Source organism: Penicillium malachiteum, assembly GCF_028827825.1.
Source record: "Penicillium malachiteum strain IBT 17515 chromosome Unknown utg000002l:1.0-8849297.0:1.0-8852440.0, whole genome shotgun sequence".
Classification (NCBI taxonomy): domain Eukaryota; kingdom Fungi; phylum Ascomycota; class Eurotiomycetes; order Eurotiales; family Aspergillaceae; genus Penicillium; species Penicillium malachiteum.
The window spans coordinates 3,593,891-3,618,262 of record NW_026643095.1 but is presented as its reverse complement, the minus strand read 5'-3'; the positions used below and the strand labels follow the sequence as shown (position 1 = coordinate 3,618,262).

At 47.5% G+C, this 24,372-nt stretch overlaps 8 protein-coding genes across 8 annotated transcripts; 5 read left to right on the top strand and 3 right to left on the bottom strand.

Moving 5' to 3' along the window:
* Nucleotides 1–261: 261 nt before the first annotated feature.
* N7483_004405 (quinone oxidoreductase family protein) lies at nt 262–1,266 on the bottom strand (the record flags this gene model as incomplete). The annotated part of the gene is made up of 1 exon (XM_057087842.1): nt 262–1,266. One exon carries the CDS (start codon nt 1,264–1,266, stop codon nt 262–264), a length of 1,005 nt encoding a protein of 334 aa, XP_056947671.1.
* A 464-nt stretch (nt 1,267–1,730) lies between these two features.
* Nucleotides 1,731–3,448, top strand: N7483_004404 (MFS transporter; the record flags this gene model as incomplete). Its single annotated transcript, XM_057087841.1, has 4 exons — nt 1,731–1,782; nt 1,876–2,267; nt 2,314–3,116; nt 3,169–3,448. 4 exons carry the CDS (start codon nt 1,731–1,733, stop codon nt 3,446–3,448), a joined length of 1,527 nt encoding a protein of 508 aa, XP_056947670.1.
* A 79-nt stretch (nt 3,449–3,527) lies between these two features.
* On the bottom strand, nt 3,528–5,255 carry N7483_004403 (putative C6 transcription factor; the record flags this gene model as incomplete). Its single annotated transcript, XM_057087840.1, has 1 exon — nt 3,528–5,255. One exon carries the CDS (start codon nt 5,253–5,255, stop codon nt 3,528–3,530), a length of 1,728 nt encoding a protein of 575 aa, XP_056947669.1.
* Nucleotides 5,256–6,491: 1,236 nt separating this feature from the next.
* N7483_004402 (uncharacterized protein) lies at nt 6,492–11,363 on the top strand (the record flags this gene model as incomplete). The annotated part of the gene is made up of 3 exons (XM_057087839.1): nt 6,492–6,821; nt 6,881–7,968; nt 7,994–11,363. The coding sequence occupies 3 exons, from the start codon at nt 6,492–6,494 to the stop codon at nt 11,361–11,363; spliced, it is 4,788 nt and encodes a 1,595-aa protein (XP_056947668.1).
* A 3,244-nt stretch (nt 11,364–14,607) lies between these two features.
* N7483_004401 (uncharacterized protein) lies at nt 14,608–17,487 on the top strand (the record flags this gene model as incomplete). Its single annotated transcript, XM_057087838.1, has 4 exons — nt 14,608–15,027; nt 15,086–15,161; nt 15,215–15,804; nt 15,871–17,487. 4 exons carry the CDS (start codon nt 14,608–14,610, stop codon nt 17,485–17,487), a joined length of 2,703 nt encoding a protein of 900 aa, XP_056947667.1.
* A 1,265-nt stretch (nt 17,488–18,752) lies between these two features.
* N7483_004400 (mitochondrial 37S ribosomal protein mS35) lies at nt 18,753–19,970 on the bottom strand (the record flags this gene model as incomplete). The annotated part of the gene is made up of 2 exons (XM_057087837.1): nt 18,753–19,348; nt 19,412–19,970. The coding sequence occupies 2 exons, from the start codon at nt 19,968–19,970 to the stop codon at nt 18,753–18,755; spliced, it is 1,155 nt and encodes a 384-aa protein (XP_056947666.1).
* A 405-nt stretch (nt 19,971–20,375) lies between these two features.
* On the top strand, nt 20,376–21,138 carry alg13 (N-acetylglucosaminyldiphosphodolichol N-acetylglucosaminyltransferase catalytic subunit ALG13; the record flags this gene model as incomplete). Its single annotated transcript, XM_057087836.1, has 3 exons — nt 20,376–20,754; nt 20,825–20,963; nt 21,018–21,138. 3 exons carry the CDS (start codon nt 20,376–20,378, stop codon nt 21,136–21,138), a joined length of 639 nt encoding a protein of 212 aa, XP_056947665.1.
* Nucleotides 21,139–22,833: 1,695 nt separating this feature from the next.
* On the top strand, nt 22,834–24,114 carry N7483_004398 (actin-related protein ArpA; the record flags this gene model as incomplete). Its single annotated transcript, XM_057087835.1, has 3 exons — nt 22,834–23,601; nt 23,678–23,992; nt 24,052–24,114. 3 exons carry the CDS (start codon nt 22,834–22,836, stop codon nt 24,112–24,114), a joined length of 1,146 nt encoding a protein of 381 aa, XP_056947664.1.
* Nucleotides 24,115–24,372: the final 258 nt, after the last annotated feature.

Here is a 24,372-nt window from a genome sequence, read left to right as displayed (position 1 = left end):
CCGAGTCTGGATGTACATATTTGAATACTAGGACCCACTTCGAGATTCCAAGTAACAATCCCTGTTCCTCATTCTCAGACGGGTAAGTCCGGTATCTTGTTTCAACCAGATCCACGGTGGGTCCCAGGCACTGCAGCTAGTATAGCTCAGCTTTGCGAAAAGCAAGTTTTGGCGAGGGGTATCGCTTCAGAACACCTTGTGTCAGGAAACCCACACATCTGACATTTGGAGTCATTATGCATATTCATGTAACAAAATGATCTATGCTATATCGATGACCACTTTTCCTGTCTTTTCATACCCATCATGAATTGCATCATCTAACTTGACTTTCGCAAAGTCTGCCTCGTTCTGCGCCTTCAATAGACCTTGATCAATCCAGTTATCCATGAACCGCAATTGCTCTGCCATCTCTTGAAGAGATGGTATGATTGAATTACACCCAAGAAGAGAAATTCCTTTTCGATATGCCTGGAAGATATCCAGCGGCATAGTGGTATCGACGTCTCCTCTGGGTGCAGCAATCCACGCATAACGCCCATTGAGTGCCAATTGTTCCAATGCGCCTGACATCAACGCCAGATCTCCGACTGTATCAATGACCACATCCACACCATGTCCATTCGTCAAGTCGGAAACTCGATCTTTTAATAGAGAAGGGATATCCTCAGCCGCTAGAACAATATCCGGATTTGAGTTCTTGTTCCTTGCGGCGCTCAAGACTTGTTTCGCTCCCATGGCCTTGGCCATCTGTACCGCTGCGGATCCTACTGCACCACTTGAGCCTAGTACAAGCACAACATCTTTCTCGTTAACTTGCGCACGACGAAGACAAAGTAAAGCGGTGGTGAATGGTACGCCCACGGTCGCAGCTTGGATATGAGAAAGTGATTTAGGCTTCTCGACTAGCGCATTGATCGGGATTAAACAGTATTGAGCGTGTGTTCCGTCAACAGAAAATCCTAGTGTGGGTCCACTGGTTCCGTAGACGCTTTTGCCAATCCATGAACTGAGTTCGCCTGTCTCACCGGCGATATCGATGACTATGCCTGAGTAGTCACGGCCTGGAACTCGGGGGTAGGTGGTATATGGGAACAGGCCCTTTGCATTCATACGATCAGATGGTTGGATGGAGGCATATTTGATTTGAACAAGAGCAAAGCCTGGCTCGAGATGTGGGAGGGGCAGAGTTTTTTTTGCGAGTGATGGCGGTGTATTCGCAGCAGCGCGTGTCAGTTGGAGCGCTTTCATGGAATTGGTGGCCATTGCCGCGATGTTTCTTCCACACTGATCTCAAGAGTTTGCTGTGTCCCAGTAGGTAGGTGATCACCTCAAGGACTTGAATCTTATGAAAGTTTAACAAGATCTGCAGTATCGGAATACTAAAATCAAGATAGTTAAATTAAGCGCATCAACCTCTTTATGTATGATGCGGCTCGTATTTGTAGATCGTTCTCGATCCCTTCCATTCTCGGAATCGGCCATGACATGATTGGGATTGAAGAATGCCGATTCAAAGGACCATGCGGACCGCGCGGACCGTGCGGTAATGAGTCGGGTTGCCGATTATTCAGTTTTTATCAATCAGCAAACCAAGGGAATGACGAGCCCCCAAGACTTTCGGCAGTTAGAGATTGGGTTAGCCGATTTTATTTACTTAAAATCAAAATGGATCCATTTACCAAGTCTTTCTCATATTTGGGTCGTGAAGATTCTTTCTATCTGACAACATGGCGTTTACAGCCTCTGATCCGAAAGAATTTGATATGAGCGTCGAGACGGGTAAGTTTTTTGAACTTTTGAACTTTTGATCTTGAAAAACGCGCAACAATGAAATTTATAATAAATTTACATTATACTGATATCACAAGCAAGGTAATATGTCCTCGGTGGAAAATAATCTCCACGCCGAGCAACGGTCTATTGCACCAACTTCATCTGATACCGATGTGGAGGCAAAAAAGGATGTTTCGCCTTATCCGCCACCGAAAACCTTCCCGCACGAAATCGCCTTTGTTACAGTTGTCTGCGCCGCCCAGCTTATGACCCAGTCCGGTCTAGCTCTTTCAATTGCACCATTAGAAGAGATTAGTGCCAGTTTCAACAGTACCTCAAGAGATCTGACCTGGGCTTCAGCAGCGTATAGTTTGACTGTTGGCACATTTATCTTGGTCTCCGGAAGATTGGGTGATGTATATGGACATCGCTTGATCTTTATCATTGGATTCCTGTGGTTTGCGCTTTGGTCATTGCTGGCTGGTTTCGCAGTATGGTCAAACCCCCCGATTCTTCGATTGTTGTCGCGCATTCCAGGGAATTGGCCCTGCATTGCTTCTTCCTAATGCAGTCGCAATTCTGGGAAGGACGTACCCGCCTGGTCAACGGAAGGGTATGGTGTTCTGTCTATTCGGAGCTGTGGCACCGGGAGGGTTTATCTTGGGTGCGACTTTCTCGTCTCTGATCGCTGAGCGTTTGTGGTGGCCCTGGGCGTACTGGATCTGTGCTATCGCATGTGCCATTTTTGCCGTGCTTGGGTTCTTGGTTATTCCTTATATGCCACAGGAAAAGCCACGCCCTGAGCTCTCTACTTTCGCTCGATTGGATGTTCTTGGTGGTACTCTTGGAGTCTCTGGGTTAATTTTGATTAATTTTGCGTGGAACCAGGCTGCCATGGTTGGATGGGCAGTCCCCTATACATATGTGCTACTGATTGTTGGCCTTGTGATCGTTGGACTTTTCCTCTATCTTGAAGGCAAAGCAGCTCACCCACTGCTTCCACGATCTGTATTTAAGGGCGAAACAGGCTGGGTTCTTGGTTGCATATGCGCTGGGTGGTCATCTTTTGGTATTGTGGTGTTTTACTACTACGCTATTATGACCAACGTGGAGTCAAATACTGGACTTCTTGTGACAGCCAAGTGGTCAGGTGCTGCGCTGTCAGGTGCGATCGCCGCTGTGACTACGGGTGTACTGCTCGCGCGTCTCCCGGCATGTGTGATCATGTTCTTGGCTATGCTGGCTTTCTCAGCAGGCCAAGCCCTATTGGCTTCAATGCCATTGGGTCAGATTTACTGGGCTAATGCTTTCCTTATCACTATTCTCACACCCTGGGGAATGTAAGTAGTTTTATAAACCCGGTAATTTTGACATTTGCTAATATGGAAATAGGGATATGTCCTTCCCGTCTGGCATCTTGATCTTGAGCAATGCTATGCCAGCGGAAGATCAAGGCGTGGCCGGCTCCCTTGTGACCACAGTCGTGAATTACTCTATCTCAATGGGATTGGGTTTTGCCGGGACCGTCGAAACCTACGTCAACGACGATGGAGAAAATATCCTCAAGGGTTACCGAGGAGCGTCGTATATGGGAGTGGGTTTCGCGGGGCTGGGTGTCATTGTCGCCAGCTGCTTCATGTTTGTGACCTGGAGAGCTTCCAGGGAAAAGTAACCAAATAATGTGATAGTATAGATACATTCGATAGCCCACACGGGCACTCATCATAATAATAGAGCCGCACTCCGTTGATTTAGAGAGGCATTTCAAAATTCATGGCCCATAAATATTCCAAGTCTATCGGAAGCTGAGCTGCCAGCGAGGGACTGAGCGACGCAATATCCTGCATAATTTGTGACTCCCTCGCCGGGGTGTCAGTATCTGGAGCAGATGCGCCAACGACTCGTTCAAGCGCTTCAACGCCCTTTCGCTTCTTTTCTAAGGATGCTCGCACAAGTTGTCGGACCGTCGAAAGTGCTTCCTTCGCCAAGTGTGTCTGGAATCGATCCACAATCATCTCCAGGGTATCCATTGTCTCTGAGAGCTTCTCGCAGCTTGCAGGTGTGTCCATGACGAGTAAAGAACAAGCGAATTGAAAGACACTACCAACAATGTTCCACCAGGGCTGGTTTTGACTGGCAAGTCTTCGTGCGGCTGGTAGAGCTGCAGTTCCAGCTGCAATTACTCGATCATTTTGGCCTTGCTGGAGACTTGGATCCATGACGCGAAGACGCCGATAGATACTCAAAGTAAGATCCGCACGCAACAAAATCAGAAAATCGTGATCCACATTTGTATTTGCAAGTTTTTCTAGAGCCGATAATAGCTCCTGTATTAGAATATCCACGTCCTCCGTGACCTGGTTTGTGGGTATAGTAGCGAGAAGGCTGCATAGTTGAGAGGTGAAACCTGGCCCTCGAGGTATGGTGCTGTTATGCCCAAGAATTTGTCGATTAAATGTCATAATGGACCTTCCATATTCGAATGCAATAAGTACGTGAACGCAATTGGCGACTTGTGCAGTGCGATTGATAATTTCCGAGGTCTCTGGGTTTGGATTGGTATTACCCATTGCCTGCATTATGAACTCTGGTGCATGATGCAGACCAGCTGCTTCAACGAGATGCATGAGGGTACAGCTGCAAAGCCAAGCCACATGGGGCCGTCCAGTACTGCGGACGTAAATTGTCCGAAGTATCCATGCCGCAATTGTTTCAAGTGTAGGAAATCGACTAATCACATCATCTTCCAGAATCTCTTTTGCATGCAAGACAACCCATGTTTCGGTTCCTTGGTCCAACGAGTCATTGAACAGGGATGCTAGCCCTAGAATCCCACAGATTAAAGCCTCGAATGCCATGTCCTGGGGTTGCCCGTGCCAATGCTTTTCGCAGAGTACGCAGATGCGATCCATGTCTAGAAATCCAAATACAGGGTGGATGACAGCTGTAAAGACTTCAATCAAGCTCCTTGCTATATTCCAGGGGACTTTCTCCACGATCTTGTGGGAAACCGCACATGGCGGTTCCCTACGCACACCAGTGTGATACGCGAAGGAATGCAGACGCGGAAGGTTTGTCGCCTGAACTTCCAATCCTACATACAATGGAAATGCAATGCATGAATACCTCCCCACATATCGAGGCTTTGATGGTTCTATGACCCCCGGCAAAATAGATGAGTCAGTGCTTCCTTTTGACGGCCCTGCTCCTAATGAATGCGTCAATCGCGTGGTTTTCTTAGGTAATTGTAATGGTGCTAGGTTTTCCGATCTAGAGCGCTTCGTTGATGTCGATGGAGATGTACTATCATATGCACAATCATAACCATACCCTTGACAGACATTGCAGGGTAATTTGCCATCACATTTCCTCTTGCGTCGGCGACAGGGAAGACAGGCTTGTCGAGAGCGTTGACGCACTGGGCCTGGGGCCTCTGGTGAGTCCACAGGACTTGAACGATGCTGCGGTTGAGCTGCCATAACAGTTCATTGAGTTGGTAGTTGGCGGTCAGCAGGTAATGTGGATTTTGAGGAAATGCTAATCGTGAAGGTGTTTCAAGCTGGTATAATTTAGCAAAGCCAAGTCTTTCTCCAACAAATGCCTTCGAATTTATTGACGTATATTCACAACGCTTGTTAAAGTTGAACAAGTATTCCCAGGTTTAGGGCAATGTTCAGTTGGATTAAGAGTTGAGCAAGAACCATCTTACTTGTCATCAAGACGCCAAGCGTGAAATAACGCAAAGTAACGATGCCAAGCATCCATGTTTCTGTCAGACTACAAGGTCTAATGCAGTAGGCGGTCGCAATGGGACGTATCAACAGGTCTGATTCTCTCATAACACTAATTTACACGAATAAGCGTCTGCTGCGACCGTAGATCACGTGGCTAATCATGTGATCCATTCTGGTTCGGCCAATCAGAAGCCAGGATTTAATCCTGTTAAAACCGTCCCAATTGGGCCTAGTTTATCACGTTATTTTGGCTGACAGTTTCCTTGATGCCTTATTAATCCGGCATACAATTGCGTTGTTAGTTAACTAGTTAATACCTATACCACACCTAAGGTTGGGAACACCTGGCAGTCGATATCTCTAGCTGGAATTGAGTACAATCCTTCTAATATTGTGAGATGGAGATCTCTCAAGATCAATATGGCTATACATATGCACCTAATTCGATCACAATGTTCACAAACCTCTGATGTTGTTCAAACGTCGAGTTAGAACATGATTGGAGCGTCTGAACAAAGCCCTAATTCTCTCAGAACTTCAAATCACAGGTCTCCCAGCAAATGCAAGACATCATGATCAAATTTCAAAATACTACCATCACTTCCTGGGATAATTGAGCCATTAAATGGAATCATGCAAAAATATTGAAGATTATATCCAAGCTCCAATCTTATTTTCTTTAGTGGGGTGCCGATAAGCCGGATAGCCGGAAGAACGTCGGCCCGAGGGCGGTCAGGCGCGTATCCGCGCCGCTTCGCGTCTTTGAATATCTCCATTTATCTACTTTCTTTGACATCGACACACGCTCGCTTTAACCTTCCTCATCGTCTTTTCGTGTCCATCAACCTACTTCATTCAGGAGTTTATTACCAAACCCCTGGATCTTCCCCAAAATCAATACGATCGTTTGCACAAAGTTACATACTCCCAGCTCATACAGTTCATCGCTCATTTGACCGCTCCTTCTACCCCAGACAAGCTATGTCTGAAGTAGGAGGAGCTGGGTCTCCTGGGTCTGAAGACCCAGACGCCTTGGCTGCTGAACTGTTGAGCCGATTTATCGGCTACAAACCCCCGAATCCCCCTTCCAATGAGAACTCAGCTGAGGAGACGCCTCCCAAGTCTCCAGCTCCTGATCCAATCCAGAAAAACGACTCTTCGTTGGAGATTGTGGTGCCGGACATCGATAACTTAAGCGAATATGAGTACCTACCAGGCCATTTCGCTGTCCGGCGCATCATGAAATTGATTTCGGAAAATCCCAAGAAGCCTGTTTACACAGTTCGACTTCGAAGCGGAGAACAAGAAACAGTATGGTGATGTCCATTTCCCATTTTTGAGACCTTTCTGATCATGTGTTTTTTCTATAGATGACGTACAATCGCCTCATGGAGCTGGAGAATAGCTCGCAAGCTCTTGACGAGTTCAATCCGGATTTTGGTTCCAGTGACGATGAGTTGGTTGTCACCGGTAGACGCCGACGCCGACACCGACGCTCACTGCTTTTTTCTGGGGATGGGGCTGATTCTTCAGCTTCTGATTTGGACTCTAAGCCCAACCATCGCACCTCACGCCGTCGTCGTACTACTGCTCGCCCAACGTACGATCACTATTTCCGCATTGAAAGCGAGAGTGACTCAGATCAAGGTTCTGGAGACTCTGAATCTTCGGCTGATGAACTTGCTGCTCAACAGCAAGGACGCAGATCCGGAAGGGTTGCTGCATTGAACCGCCGTGGTGCCTCCACAACCGATAGAGCGCGCAGATCAACTAGAAGAGGAAAATCTTCACGAAGTATGCGCGAACGATTGGAGGATGACTTATCTGAAGTTGAAAGTGGTGCTTCACGACAAACGAAGTACAGTGGAGCCAGAGAGGTCTTCCGCGAAATACCACGGGATGACGAGTTCAGGCTGCGACATTTTGCCTGCTGTTCTACCTGCAATTATTATGAAGACGATGAAGAGAAAGGTCCTCTTGTATTTTGCCAAGGCTGTACTTCTTCCTTTCATCAACTTTGCCTTGGTCCCCGTGGAAGTCGAGAGCATCTGGTCACAAAGATCGACGAAGGAAATTTTGTCCTTCAGTGCCGCCGCTGTCTTGGTGTCTCTCACGAAAAACATGATATCCGTCCTCATCTCGGCCGCTGTGCTATCTGCAGGGAAGAAGGACCAATGTCCACACCTCTTAGAGATCGTCTCACTTCAAAGGAGGAACAACAGCTTCGCATTGAGAATGGTGGGACAGATCCTGTTACTTTAATTGACATGTCGATGGCCGATAATGCCGACAATCTTCTTTTCAGATGCACCAGCTGCCAAAGAGGTTTCCATATCGAACACTTGCCGCCAATGGATGGCTCGGATGTCTCGGAAAATTTTGATAGATATGGCGCACATTGGCAATGCCACGACTGCACTGATGTGCCGGGTGAGATTGAGGGGTCTACTAGCTTGGCGTCCAATTGGAGCTGAAGCAAGCAGGCAATCTTCTTATCCACTGGCTCAGCTTGTCCCAGAAATTGACAAGGATTATCTCATCAAGTGGAAAACAAAGTCATATTTTCGTGCTACTTGGAAGCGAGGAGACTGGGTCTGGGGCCACAGCAATCATGCCATGATTAGAGCTTTCTACAACTCCCCCAAGGCGTTGAAGCCGATCTTTACCGCCGAGGAAGCAATTCCCGAGGAGAACCTGAGAATCGATATTCTTTTTGAGGTAACATGGAGACCAGACGTCAAAGACAAAGACCGAGAAGATCCTGAGATGGTTGAAGAGGTTTACGTGAAGTACAAGGGACTGAATTATGAAGACTCTGTTTGGGAGGCTCCCCCAAAGCCACATGAAACCGAACGATGGAACGATTATGTGGTCGCATTTCAAGACTGGGTGCGTCGTGATACCATTAGACTTCCGAACCGTGCCACCCTCAAACTACATTTCGAAACCGTCAGAAATCTGGACTTTGAACACCAGCTGCTTCTGGATGTTCAACCTGAAATGTTGACTTCTGGTGAGCTGATGGATTACCAACTCGAAGGTGTGAATTGGCTCTACTACAAGATTTACCAGCAGAAGAACGCAATCCTAGCAGATGATATGGGTCTGGGAAAGACAGTTCAAGTTATCGGTCTACTTGCAACCTTGATTCGGAAGCATACTTGCTGGCCATTCTTGATAGTTGTGCCCAATTCGACGGTCCCCAACTGGCGGCGCGAGATCAAGACATGGGCACCAGAAATTCAGGTTGTCACGTATTTTGGCTCCGCTTTTGCGCGGCAAACAGCGAAAGATCAAGAGATGTTCCCGAATAATAGCAGAGACCTCCGCTGCCATGTGGTCATTGCTTCTTATGAGAGCATGATTGATGAGGAAGCCAGAAAAGTACTTGCCAGGATCAATTGGGCAGCCCTTGTTGTTGATGAGGGACATCGCCTGAAGAACGACAAGTCCCAGCTCTATGAGCGCCTTTCCAAGATGAAGTTTGACTTCAAAGTCCTTCTCACGGGAACGCCGCTGCAGAACAATATTCGGGAGCTATTCAACCTCATCCAATTCATTGACCCCGAAAGCAATGCCGATGATTTGGAAGCACAATACGGGCAGCTTACACAGCAGAACATCCGGGCCCTCCACGAGATGATCCGGCCGTTTTTCCTTCGTCGTACAAAGGCTGAAGTGTTGCCATTTTTGCCACCCATGGTGCAGATCATTGTGCCAGTCTCCATGTCTAACGTGCAAAAGAAGCTCTACAAGTCGATTTTGGGAAAGAACCCACAGTTAATCAGAGCTATTTGCCAGAAGCAGACTAGCGAGCTGAAGAAGCACGAACGACACAATCTGAACAACATCCTCATGCAGCTTAGAAAATGTCTTTGTCACCCATTTGTTTACAGCCGCGAAATCGAAGAAGTCACGAACGATCCCATCCTGGCACACCAACGCCTGGTAGAGGCTTCGGGGAAGTTCCAGTTGTTGAATCTCATGCTGCCAAAGCTCCGTGAGCGAGGTCATCGCGTGTTGATTTTTAGCCAGTTCCTCGAAAATCTAGACCTGGTGGAGGACTTTCTTGTCGGTTCAGATCTGCTTTACTGCCGTTTGGATGGCAAATTGGCCGCTCGGGAGAAGCAACAGCAAATCGACAAGTTCAATACGCCGGATTCTCCGTTCTTTGCTTTCCTGCTTTCCACTCGATCCGGTGGTGTAGGCATTAATTTGGCAACTGCTGATACCGTGATCATCATGGACCCGGATTTCAATCCCAAGCAAGATATGCAAGCCTTGTCGCGTGCCCATCGAATCGGCCAAAAGAAGCCAGTCCTTGTATTTCATCTGACTACCAGGTCTTCTGTCGAAGAGAAGATCATGGAAAAGGGCAAGAAGAAGATGGCTCTTGAGCATGTTCTTATTGAGCGCATGGAGGCAGATGAGGAGGAGGAGGATTTGGAATCCATTTTGCGTCATGGTGCTCAGGCTTTGTTCGACGAGGATGATTCCGCTGATCATTACTACGACGCTGAGTCGATCGACAGACTCCTGGACCGAAGCCAAGCCGAGCAGGCTGAAAAATATGATGCCGATACCCCTGGCTCATCGGATCAACCACAATTCAGCTTCGCTCGCGTTTGGCAGAAGGATCGCAATACTCTGGAAGAGGTGTCTGTGAGTGAAGACAAGCCGGTCGACATGGATATCTGGGAGCAAATTTTGCGCGATCGTGAACACGCAGCTCGCGAGGAAGCGTATCTCAGAGCCGAGAAGCTTGGCCGTGGCAAGAGAAAAAGGCCTGCAATCAGCTACAAAACTCGAGAGGAAGACCTCAATGATCTTGATATGGACGTTGATAAGGACGACAGGAGTTCATCTGCCCAACCTTCATCATTCAAAAAGCGCAAGCCAAACGCAGCTGACAGTGATGTTGAGTTTCAGCACGACGAAAATGAACTTTCTGACTCGAATGACGGGGAGACTCCACAAGATGACCCGGATTTTGGCACCCCGCCGCCGAAAAAGACTCGTCCATTTAGACGTGTTCGGGTTAATGCCATTGTCCCTAATTTCGGCCTCGATGGTGCTATGGATGCAGATGCAGCTCCACCTAGAGTGTGTATCGTATGCAACACGAACCACGAGGTTGGCCGATGCCCTGTGAAAGAAGCCGGCGTTGAACATTGCCCACTGTGTGGACTTCCGCACTTAGGAGGACGTCGAATCTGCCCCCATTTCCATTCTCGAGTTCAGATACAACGAATGATGGATGCGCTGCGTTACAGTAATGAGAACCCGCAGATAATCGCTTCTGCCAAGAGGTACTTGCAGGGTGTACTCAGTCATCTGACCGTACAAGAACGCATATCATCCTCAATGCAGCCTTCGACTCTCGCCGCCTCGTCTTCAGCGGGCCCGGTCCAGTATCAAGTCCCAATTCTTGGCCTGCAAGCAACTCCAGGTCCATCCCAGCACCCTCAGAGAAACTTGCCACAGCAGAATCCCGAGCAGCCGGCTTTGACATTTGTGCAGAAGTACCCGTCTCCATATGTACACACGCACCCACCGGCCGGTCAACTCCCTCGTGCGGATTATTTCCTGCATCAGCCGCCTGTGCATCAGCAGCATGTAGCGCAGACTGGGCAACCTCCTCGTGTGGGTTCATTTGTGAATCATCAACCTGTATCCCGGTTCCATTTTCCTACCGTCCCACGACCTCTCAATTCCAATCGAACGGTTGTTGACTTGACGGGATCGGATACAGAGCCTACCACTACCACATCTTTCTCTGGTGCCCCACGCACTTCTGCTTTTTCTACCCATCACAACTATGGGAATTCCTCGGTTTCTAAGCCTGCAAATTGATATCTTTATTTTTCGAGATCTGTTTTTTGGGTGATTTTCTCGGGGTGATTTTTAAAACTTGCACAAAAAAATTTCTAAATTGCGTTTTTTTGTTTTTGTTTTTGGCGTCATCGATTTCAAGGAGTTAGTTCAAGGTGGAGGGAACTCTGGTTTCTCGCGGTCTTCTTGTTCTCTGTATTCATGGAGACATGGTTACATGGAGATGTTGAGGACAAACTTGCATTGCAATTTCCTTTTTTGATGGTCGGTGATACCTACTACTAGTACTACTACTGCATGATACCCCTTTTGCTTCGTTTGTTTTTAGTTCAGATAGCGCAGAATTTGAATGCAAGCTATTCTAACTTGAAGTTACATAAATATGCACGTGGTGCTTAGGGACTTGAAGTAATTGATTTCAAGTACACATGGATGTGCAAGTTGTAACGTTGGAACTTGAATCTACATTCTAATCAAAACATTTGTACATCCATTCAAATGTTCACCTGGGCAAGTTCGAGTTTGAACCGATCAATACATGATAGTAATAACTTCAAGTCAGGCGAACTTGAAGCACTTGCGGGCTTGAGGCAACTTCAAGCAGAACCTTTGAAATCTCAGTTGAGTCGAAATTGATACTAATAATGACCTGCCACTGAGGCCTCAGACTCGGAGTGCCAATACTAGTACTAGGTAGTAGGTCAAAGCACATGAATATTCGAGTACTCAGGGGCTAGTACATAATCACTGTACAAGTTGGCGATTCGCGTGCGGGGTCAACTGGTTGAATGGTGATGTGATCCTTCCAGTAATCCGAGTCCTTTCAGGGTAGCAATTTTATCTATATCCATCTTACATCTTCTCCAAGTCTGAACAGCACTAGCACTGGCAGAATTTCAAGTTCCAACATTTGAAGGTTGAAGGGCCACGTCATGGATCGTGCCTGCCCAGGTGCCTAGCTAGGTGGCCTGCATGAGCTCTGGCAGAAAGAATCAATTCGATGGTGCTCCAGTGCTGATAAATCATGTAGTAATATTAGTGGCTACATATTCAGAAATTTTCCAGCTTAAAGTTTCTCTTCTATGTCAAGAATGTTCAACTTGAAGGGTTGAGAGAGCATGGTCATGTAGACTCGGATCGGACATCTGGAGTGTCCGACTCGGTACCTACCTACTACATAGTACTACCTAGTAGTGCTTCAACTTAAAGTTCCCAGGTGCCTAGAACCTTATTTAGACGACACCATGACCTCCTGAGCAGACAAATGCGCACATGTGCACGAGCTTGATTCAAATGTTTCAAGTCTGTCAAATTTCAGGCCCTACATAGTTAATTGAAATAGAATGGTTTTCCTCTTCATACTACCTACTATGTACAGACTTTAAGATTTCCCGTGCAGTACTATGATGTTGCTCCAGTAGTATGGATGTATATAGATACTAGTACAATCTGAGCCCTTCCAAGGTTCAAGTTGATGGGACACGTATCTCCAGATGTCCCCAATAGTACTCATATATAAGTACTCTTCAAGTTGTCAATACTTACTACTCAAGTGCTCAACTGCAATAGATTTGGGTCCGAGTCTTCGCGGTATTAACTTCAATTCCAGCATGAAGGGGCATTCTGTCAAACAGAGTCGATTTAAATCTCTCTCAAAATAAAAAAAACCTATATTTCTCAGAGGAATTACAGATGATGTTCCTCGAACAACTCTGTGTACCTTGAGGCCCTTGGGAACGGGTAGGGCCAAAACAGTCACGAGACATTCCGCATAAACAACATTTGAACCTCGACCATTGAATGATGATGAATTCGATCTACGATTCACTCTTTCTTTGCGATTTGACTGTGTAGTTTGAGCCGGGAAAGATCCAGTGTAAGTGAGACGAACATTATAATACATTGTATATGTGGATTCTGGACTGTTATAAGTCTTATGACGTCGCAACTTCCAGATGTCTATTATTAGCTTTGCCCTAAGTCTTGGCGTCCTTCTTTGCTCCATCGACGTATGTATTCTGAGTTAGCTTCAACATCCCCGACGCGCTCTTTCTGGTATAAAGGACCAATTTCACTGCTCTATTCATGTGGATCATTTATTCCGTGTACTTTGATTCTTTCGACTAAGATTCCTTGATGGCTTTTGTTTGTCTTTCGGGAGTATCTCGAACCAACTCGATGTATCTCGGGGTCCGTCCATCGAGCAAGAGGGCTACCTTTCGAGGAATATCAATTGTAGCTTGGAATACATTTAGGTCTTTTTTGCTGCAAAATTGAGCCAACATGTCTGAATTTGCTTGCAATTGCCAACTTTCCATGACCAATGGAAGATTCTAGGCAGTTGCCCAGCAGCATTGGAGTCCAAGGGATAGAAATACATTGCACAATGTCCATTAGTTAAAATCCATGGGCAACAGGAACAAGAAGTTAAAGATACTGACAGTTGGCAAGTCCCGTGACCATTGTCACTTTCTGCCGAGTGTTTCCTTTTTCTGAGTATATGGCATTTCAAGGATGGTGTTCATATCCTGGGTGAATGAGTGCTGCAGGAAGGCAATCAACAACCTCCAAGGCTCCTGTGTCCAAGGTTATCATCAAACACTCTAGATTAGGAATATGACACGATCTCCAGTGAATGAGACGTGTCATTTCGTGACTTCGGACCACCGGGCACAACAAAAAAGTGTGTTCTCTCACTTCCGGCCCTGTGGCGCAGGAAATGTATAGAACCACCAACTCCAACTTCAGTAACAAAATCAGCCTTAACCCCGCAAATATTATATGACAGCCCCCATTTTTTTTTCGTTTGCACTATGAATGCCATAGCCGATAGTATAATATCCTGTCTTGTTTATATTAGAAAAGACCAGAATTCACATAGATCTGAAGATGTCTTTGACACTGTATCGAGAGTCCATTTCCTGCATGCCAGGATATTAAGAGGAAAAACGATCCAATACAATTCTTCGGACCAGGAAATCGCAGCCTGGTATAAATTGACTGTGAATCTCTGTTCCCTTCTTCTCTTCTTCCTTCCTCCTCCCCACCCCTTTCACAAGTCTTTCTTCTGCCCCATCCCTCTTGATACCTTTATCAATCCGTTACCCCTCTTCAGTCCTTCCTTCTTTGTTCAACATCGTTCCTCTTATCGATCCTGTGCAACGACTCCTTCACTGTCCCGATCTTGCCAAGCTTTGGTGTGCCTTGTGGGGTAGCTCCTGTATCCTTCAACCTTCTCTTGTTGGGGACATAGAGTAACTTCATCATGGCTCCCATGCTTGTCAACATGGATGCTACTCACTTTTGCGCGCGTCCTAATGGACACATCACCTCGATGATCTGTGTTGATGATCTTCCAAATGACATGATGATTGACGGTGCACCCCGCAAGCTAAATCCTGCAGAGACCCAAGGCATGACTAGCTGTGGTGTGATGCCTAATCGATCTGAGCCTTGGATAATCAACCAGGACAACAAATCGCCTGTACTTGCCAGTCACAAAGGTTTTGATCAAATGAAGTCGTTCTTGTATGAGCTCATGGAAGATGATTCGGTTCCTTCTTATCACCGTGATACCCTTGGGAAGCTCATCTGCGAATTGTCCGACGAGCCGATCCCTTCCAATGCTTTGGTCAAGATTTCCCCCACTCTTACAAACTCCTCCCGCTCAAGTGCCAACCGACGTGTAAGTTCCTTCTCATATTTGTGGATGTTTTGACAGAACTGACTCTCAATATCATCAGGCTCGCAATGGTTATGGCCGAAAGGAGTACTGTTCCTACTGGATTCGTCACGGCGAGTGTGATTACCAGCAGCAAGGTCAGTTGTCTCTGCTATGGAGAAATTCACTTTGCTAATGTTCCAAATGTTAGGTTGCCTGTTCAAACATGAGATGCCTCTCGACCAGGAGATGTTGGAGAGCCTTGGTCTCCGTGATATCCCTCGGTGGTATCGGGACAAGCATGGCCTTCGCAGTTTGTTAAGCACACCCGAGTATCCCAACCAGACCCGTCCAGGTCGCCTTGCAATTACCGATCGTCCTCGCTGCAAGGCAATTACGTACCCTGAGAACTGTACCGAATCCACCATTGACCTCTCGGTGGCCTCGAATGCACCCAGTCGCTCGACTCGAAACAATGGCAATGGCAAGAAGGGACGTGCTAATGGTGCCAATGGTCATCAGAAAGGTAATGGCGGCCGTGCAAATGGACACAACCAGAACCAGAAAGCTGGGGAGGCAATCCACGATGGTTCTTCTGCCATCTTAACTCCTGAGTCAATTGGTAGCGCAGCATTGATTTACAAGCCTGGAGGTCGTGCAAATGCAAAGAACCGCTCAAACTGGCGCAAGAAAGCAAATGGAGGGCCATCTGAAGTCTGGACTTCTCCTGCTGTGAATGGTGATGTCAATTCTGGGGCTGTGGTAAAGAAATCTAGTCCTCTTACTAATGAAGTGAGCTTGGTGAGTGAGACGCAAATTGTTCTTGATAGTTCGGTTCTTATTTCTAACGTGTCACTCACTTCACAGGACGATACAAACGATACAAACGGTCCAACCACTTCCCACACTTTGATTTCTTTGACCCCACCATCCACCAACCCTTCATCTGTTTCTTCTCTGGCAATTTCTGACTCGTCTCCTGTGATCGTGATGCCTGTTGCTGATTTCAACCCCAAAGCGGGGGCCGAGTCCTTCAAGACCGAGGATTCTGCCGAGGCCAATGTTGACGTTGACGTTCTGACTGTTGTCAAAGACGACGACAATACTGAAGCAAAAGTTGCTCCTACCGTTGCCTTGCCTGAGAGTGTTCCCACTGGACCCAAAGCTGATCGCATTCCTGCTGGACCTAAGGCGGATCGTCTTCCTCCTACTGCTACCCCGTTTAGTCCTGCACGCTCTATCCGTGGAAGATCCTTTGCCTCTCCCTCCCGCCACAATGAAGGCTCTTCCCCTGCTGCTGTCAGCCCATTTGGCACTGCTCGCTCTCACAAGGGAAATCATTCTGTTTCTTCTCGTCGCTCTCGCCGTGCCGGCAATATCTCTACCAGCTCCGTCGCTACTGTTCGTCCCCCTCAGCAGGCAAGCTTCTCTCAGCAGGTAAGCGCCTCTCAGTATGTGAGCCCTGTTCAGTATGCGAGCCCTGTTCAGTATGCGAACCCTGTCCACCATGCGAGCTCTGCCCAGCATATGACCTCGGCCCAGCAGGTTAATCCTCCTCAGCAGGCGAGCCATTCTACTTCTGGACATCCTGTTGGCCAAAATGTGTCTGCTTCGACTTCTGATTTTCAGCTGGCTCCTCACCCGTGGTATCCTAACGTTCGCAGCATGCAAGGTACTCGTGGTCCAATTACCGTTGTCGACAATTTCCCGTCTTTTGGTGGTGTCAAGCCAATTCCTTTTGACTACTCTGACCCCAGCTGCCCTGCTATCCAGATCACAGAGGCTTCGCCAGTTCAGGATGCTGGTCAAGGATTTTCTCGTCAAGATCTGGCTGGTCAAGGCCCCGCTGGTCAAGGATTTTCTCGTCAAGGTCTGGCTGGTCAAGGTTTTGTTAGTCCAGGATATCCTAGTCATGGATATGCTAGTCATGGATATGCTCAAGGTACTCCCGACTGGCGTATGCTACCCCCTGGTCTGCCAGTTCCTGCTAATTATGGCGGTACTGTCACTGGTGGTTCTCTGAACCCCAACACACCCTCGTTCGCCCCCATTCAGAGCAATCAGACTCCCGACCTCGCCATGACCCGCCGATCTGAGCGCCCTGTTCGACCCTATGATCCCTGGGACTCTTATGATCCTTTCACTAGCGCTTCACGTCACTGGGGTCAGTCCAGAACCCGCCCGTCTGACCGGGGCAATGGTCAGGGCAACATGGGCGGCGATGGTGGTTTTTCTGTTGATCTTTCCACCCATTGGTTGTCCGGTGATATTCGCGGCCTCTTGCGTGGAATGGCCCCAGATAACACTGGTGGCATTTCTGCTCAGCAGTGGTCTAATGATACTTTTGGCGAAGTGACCCCTGAGAATGTTAACGACCTGTTGGAATGTGACGGCGATGATCCTATTCCGCCCCGATACCAGCGAGGCGGTTTTATCCCTCGCGGTCTAGGTGACAATGAACCTTTCCGCAATGACGGTCTCTAATCGAATGGATATTTGATGAGTTATCTTTGCCGTTTATGATGACATGATAACATGATTTATGGAAGTTCATGATTCCATATGTTTCGCGATATTTCTCAATTTCCTTCGTTTTCACCGGTGTACCACGACTCGCATGTTTCAACAATTATGTGCAGATTCTCGAATGTCTCCATAAGCTGTTCCATTCTGATATCTTGCATAACCCTGAAGCCTTCTTCAGCAAATACAAATCTCAGCTTGCGCCTGTTTCCCCCTCTGCGCAACACAGATTGTCTCAATCCCTTCTCTTACCCTTTGTTTACCTCTCTTTTCATTGTGAAAAACAAAAAAAAACACAAAAGAAAGATTTCTTCTCGTGGTGTTTGCAGAGAAGTGGCACGGCTCCATCGTTTGTTTGTTCAATGGTTGGTCTCCCATTTAAATTAAACATATGGTGTTCGGCTTGGCCCTCTTTCAATTATCATTTATCTTTTCATTTTGCGTTTTGGGGTTTTATTTGTATTCCCCCAGGTCTTGTCTTGTCTGCAGCTGAGTGGATGCGCATGAATCCTTTCCAGGAGTCTCCTTCTTAAAGGCTATGCAGCTGGCCTACCTGTCTCTTTTAATTTTTTATTTCGCGTTGCTTGTTTTTCACTTCTTTCAGCCACCGGATTGATTTTGGACGTGCTCAGAAGATTGATTTGGAGCCCTGCCTCACGGCGGGAAGCCCTTTCTTCAAGGCGTGTTCTCCTTTACGTGCCCAGAAGATCGATTCGGAATCCTGCCTCACGGCGGGAAGCTATTTCTCTTCAAGGCGTGTTCGGTTCTCCTTTGGTTGTCCCTTGTTGTGACGTTCTTTTAGTGATATTCAGTTTAACAAAAATCAGAAAATCCAATTTGCGACAATTTCTTCTCTCTTGTAGACTTTAAATTTGACCTGGACTTGGGAAATGAATCGGCTTTAAGTATATAGAGTTGAGGTGACGTTAAATGAAGCTCGGACCGGGTGTAATTCCGAGTCCGGCTTAGGGCAAGGTAGGTGGTACCTGGCTCTACTATCTACAGGGATATCAGCAGGAACACTACCTGGGCGGAAATGATATTACAAGGGACACCAATAGTAGCGAGACACTAATAAAATTGAATACAATGGTTATAATACATCTAGAAATAACGAAGCCTGGGAAAGACCTCCAGGAAATGCGCCCGCGCCTCGCGAATGGTTTTTGTCCAACAACACACCAAATAGAAAGACCATGCAAAGCATTTACAACCCCACTAACATCTTACCGACGAGCAGGCTTTTTCCCACGAGCTCCAACCTTAACAGCAACACGCTCCCGCTCTTGTGTGGCCTTGGCCTGCAGGGCAGGGTTAAGCTCTGGAAGGGAAAGGACAGCACCGCCAACAACTTCATTACCATCAACGAGCTCACGCTGCTTCTCGGCATTGTAGCGCTCCTCTCGACGGGCAGCGAGCTGCCTGCGACGCTCCTCGGTCATCTTCCAGGAGTCAGGGAATTGGGGACGGAACTTGGGCTTGTGGTGGCGGAGATCGAGAGGAATATCAGCAAAGGCATCACCTGTCTTGGCCTCCTTGATAAGAGAGTTAACAATATCGGCAAGATAGCGCTTGTTCTGAGCGCGAGAGCCAAATTGCTCACAGGACATGCGCACAACGTCGGTCTGGGGGTTGTAGCGGGTGCCGACCAGCTTGAGGAAGGTTTGGCGCTGGGCTTCGGTGAGGATCTTGGGAGACAAATCCTTGGAGGCAAGCTCGACAACAACCTTGGGTTCAGCGGGGTGCTGTTCACCCATATAGGTAGTGTAACGGAAACGAAGGATGTGGTTTTCCGGGGGCAGGGTGAAGGGCTGTGCGAGTTCTGCGTGAGGGAGATGTTAGCAAGATACAAAACTGACAAGTAGAGGGAAGGGGGCAATCTTACTGCTCAACATTGGCATGTCCCAAGCGGCAATTCGAGCATACTCTCGCATTTCCCTGTGGAATTCCATCTCCGCATGAGCCATGGAGGTAATTTCGTCGTCGTTGACCTCCTCGTCACCGTCCTCAACCATCGCGAATTCATCGTCTTCATCCTCAGCCCAGAATCCACGTGAGGTGTTTCGGACATCCTCAAATCTTATGTCCTCCGCCTTGTCAATCTGATTGACCTTCTTCTCCAGCTCCGCAAATGCAGCAGTTCGCTTGGAGATATCGTTGTAATCGGCCACAAGACGCTTGTTCTCGGCATCAAAGGCCGCGCGCTCTGCTGGAGAAAGCATATCATACATCGAGCGCTGTTCCGGGTTCAATTGCTCTGGCGAGTACTCCGGCATTGGCGGAAAGTCCTCCGGTCTCATTTCCTTGGGCGGAGGAGGCACGACCGGATCTTCGGAGACAAATCGGTATGGTGAGACGGAAAATGAGCGTGTGGAGATTCTCCCTGGCCCCCTCTGGACCAGGAATCTGGTGGTTTGTACCAATGACCGTGTTGCTGAAGCCATTGCTATAGACGTGAACAGGAGACTATTCACCTGTATCTTGGTCGATGTTTTCCGCCTTGAAAGTCCGCTCTACGCTAAACCCAGATAGTATATAGTCACGTGATATATACACTGTAGGTGGGTAGTAGCCTGGAGTATGGTAGTTACAATAAAAAATATCATTACTAAGCAAGATGTGTCCCTCCAATTTTGGTCTAGTGGTAAGATCATGTGATTTCTGCTCATGTGAGCTTCAACCCCTTCAAAGGCGGTGAGTTCCTACAACATCTTCAAAGGCGGTGAGTATCTACGACCTTTACGGTCCCTGCCGATAAGAACGATAAGATGTGTTTCTCCACCTGCTTGAGCTTCCTTTACTCATGGTTCCATCTTCCAAGACGTCGCCGTCGCGTTCCCCATCGAATCATGGCCGAAACTACCCTCTCTCCTGGCAGCTCTGCCATTCCTCTTGAAGGCACGCCTCCCCCCTACATGAAACTATGTGTGGTGACTATTGGCGCTACAGCCGCCTTCAATACACTCATCAGTGAGGTCATGGACGAGCGTTTCTTTGCCAAGCTTTATCAGGCTGGATTCACCCATATCATTGTGCAGTATGGAAAAGCCGGGAAACCCATTTTTGATGAATTCCTTGAGAAGCACCCCTTTGGCCACCCTGGTCTTCACGGCATAGGAATTGGTGGATTTGAATTGAAGCCGAGCTTGCACCCTTTCTTCATGATGGCTAAGGACCGCCTGGATAAAGACCCACCTCAGAAACTTGGCTTGGTTATCTGCCACTCTGGTTAGTTGTCCTTCCATTCGACTCCAACTCAGACGTCGCGACTTGTTATGATCCTGTTAACACAAGGCAGGAACTGGAACTATTCTGGAGGCCCTTCGTCACGGTCTGCCAATGATTGTTGTACCCAACCCAGACCTTGCCGACAATCATCAGGAGGATCTGGCACGTAAGATTGACCAGATCAAGTGGGGTGTCATGGGCAAAATTGGGTATTTTCTCACGCACTCGTGTTCAGGGGGGTTTAACAACTAACAATACACTAGTAACGTCGCTGCTGCTATCGACAAGGCCGATGCCCTGCGAACTCGAGAGAATGAGTATGAAGAGGAGAGCGTGGATAGTATGAATTCAGCCATGGATGACGAGCTCTCATTTGTTGACTAGAATTGGTAACTAACAACCTTTTGTTTAAATAGCTCTCAGATTTTGGGCTCGTTTCAACTAGCCTCATTTGAAGTTTTCACAACCCTCACGTTTTCAGCGACTGGCTTTCTTTGTTTCTCCTTTGGCGCCCATATTTGATGCTTCAATTCGCATAGCGTGGCGCACACAATCAAGTCGCTTTTGAAAATCTGACCATTTCATTGCCCAGTATCAGCAAATGGCCTCACGGCTACAATAGTTAGTGACACAACTGCTGGCGTCACATAGAACTTCTCTTTGATCGAAGAAACAGAAGAGAATCCTTATAGCCGTCTGCCCTTCAAAGACTACCCCGGATGAGGCATAGTAGGAGCGCAATGGTGATATACTACTTACAGACTTCCACAGGCTAGTGACGCAAATACCCGAGGCTTGTAGCCGAACGGCCCCTCAGAACCCACGCTTTTGGAAAATCAGCTTCTAGTACCAAGGTTAAGTGCCAGTGGTCTTCTGCATCCACTTGGACCTTGAATTTCTTCTCGGCTTGACCTTGGTTCTGACTTACTTTATCACCCACAGTCACTCATTAGCTAACCTGACCTAGGTATACTCTCACACCTCTTCAGCCGTATGCGGACCCTGTGCTTATATTTTTCAATACTAACATTCATATATTCTCCCACGAATGGCACACATTGGCATCCGATCATTCCTTCTAGATCCTAAAGGAATCTCATTAAGTCATCCATTATGAATCCTCGGCATCATGTTGATCTCTCGGAAATGTGACCCTCATCTTTAAAAGCCCAATGGCTTTCAAGCTCGGTCTAGAAGCTAACACCTCTCCTCAGGACTAGGTAAGGACACAAATTGGGTTATCTGAGTCTCTTTGTGGTTGTCTTTTATCTGCTCGTGAGGCTTTGATCTACGACCATTCTGGCTCATGAACCTTGAATATCTCCCAGCACTTGAGTCAATTTGGGGCTATGAATCACCTACACATTTTGTGTAGATACACACAGCTCCCCATCCATCTAGGGATGAACGATTTGTAGGGCCAGCACTTGAGTGCCGAGGTAAGAGTGTTGAACAATACCAGGTACATCCAGGACTACTCTCGAGCTCGGCCCTGGAGGCACATGCTGGTGACTAACTTGAACATCCAAGGTTGAGCCTGGGAAGGCCACTATCTTAAGTAAATACCTAGTACATGTAGTATTGTGTAGGTGTATACTATTTATATCAGACGAGCTCTGAGTACTCCATGAGTCCAGCTTGAACTTGAAGTTGTACTAGTAGTACTATTTCCCTTAAATACTGGATGCCAGTATGGACAAAATATTGTAGTTGAAATATTCAACTAATTGATCATAGTATAAAAAGATATTTCAATGGAAATTCAATTTGTACAATCAACTTGTCTGAATGAGTATAGGTCCCAAGTCCAATATTGGAGTGGACGGGACGGGCGCCATCATCTAAGGTTGGCCAAAGCTTCTTGTTGACAACTCCCCGACGCGAAAACACTCTCAAGTGCTCCTGAATCCCCATCGGCGAGGTGAACCTGGTCGTCAACTATTACAATACTCCATGTCCTCTTGCTTTGGACAACGATTCCAAATATTTTGACCTGCCAGATCCTAGGCCCCGGGGCCGTGTCATAACTCTCCCAATTCTTACCCCCGAACCTCCCCGTTTACCACTCAACCCCCCGCAATGGCTGAGGCCACCCTTCATAACGTGCCAATTGTCATTGACAATGGCAGTGGAACTATCCGAGCAGGCTTCGCAGGAGAAGAGATTCCGTCATGTTATTTCCCTTCGTTCGTTGGTCGTCCCAAACACCCGCGGGTCATGGCGGGTGGTCTGGAAGGCGACTCCTTCATCGGCCAGCGCGCACAGGATCTCCGTGGTCTATTGAAGATCCGTTATCCTCTTGAACATGGTATTGTTACAAACTGGGAGGATATGGAATCTATCTGGCACTATGTCTACGAGAACGAACTCAAGACTCTCCCCGAGGAACACCCTGTACTGCTCACGGAACCTCCGCTGAACCCTCGCGCAAACCGGGATATCGCGGCCCAACTCATGTTCGAGGCTTTTAATGTGCCAGCATTGTACATGTCAATTCAAGCTGTGCTCTCCCTTTACGCGTCTGGGCGCACAACTGGTGTGGTTCTGGACTCTGGAGATGGTGTCTCTCATGCGGTGCCTGTGTTTGAGGGTTTCGCTATTCCGAACAGTATTCGCCGAATCGATGTGGCTGGTCGTGATGTCACAGAACAATTGCAATTACTTCTCCGCAAAGCTGGGCATGTTTTGCATACCAGTGCCGAGAAGGAGGTCGTCCGCATGATTAAGGAGAAGGTCTGCTACGTGTCGCTGGATCCGAAGCGCGAGGAGAAGGAGTGGATGAACAATTATCACAAGTCAGATGCAAAGGCAGTCGACTATGTTCTACCAGATGGACACAAGATTAAGGTGAGAAATCGACAATCTCAAAGCCCTATGCCTCTTTGGGGGTGGATTTTCAACTAACCAATTTCCCTCTTTATAGATCGGTCAAGAACGTTACCGTGCCCCTGAGATTCTCTTCGATCCCGAATTGATCGGCCTCGAATACCCTGGTGTGCACCAAATCGTGCAGGACGCTATCACTCGTACAGATCTCGATTTGCGCAAGTCACTATACCTTAACATTGTGCTTTCTGGTGGATCGACACTCTGCAAGAACTTCCCCGATCGTCTTATGCGTGAAATCAAGCGACTCGCCGTTGAGGATATGAAGATCCGTATTTCCGCGCCTGCAGAGCGCAAATACACCACCTGGATCGGTGGTAGTATTCTTGCAGGTCTCAGCACATTCAGAAAGGTTAGCAAGATTCTATATCAAATGTTTGCTGAACATGATCTAACAAATATCTTCTGTAGATGTGGGTCAGCGCAGATGAATGGCATGAGGACCCCGAGGTTATCTTCAAACGATTCGCATAGAACAATTGCCCCGTTCACTGAATTTCCATTGCCTTTGCAAAGTTGACTAGACTTCGAACACCCATATCCGCAACCCTCAACAAGAAGAGGGGTTTTATCCTCAAATAACCACGCTTGATCTCAGCAGGCCTTGCTCTGCAGAAGGAAGTGATCTGTGATCACTTGGAGACTTATTGAGTCGTACACATTGCGGCTTTTGATACCCATTTCCCCATGCCTATCCCATATCTCCCGGTTCTTACTTTGGTACCTTATCCA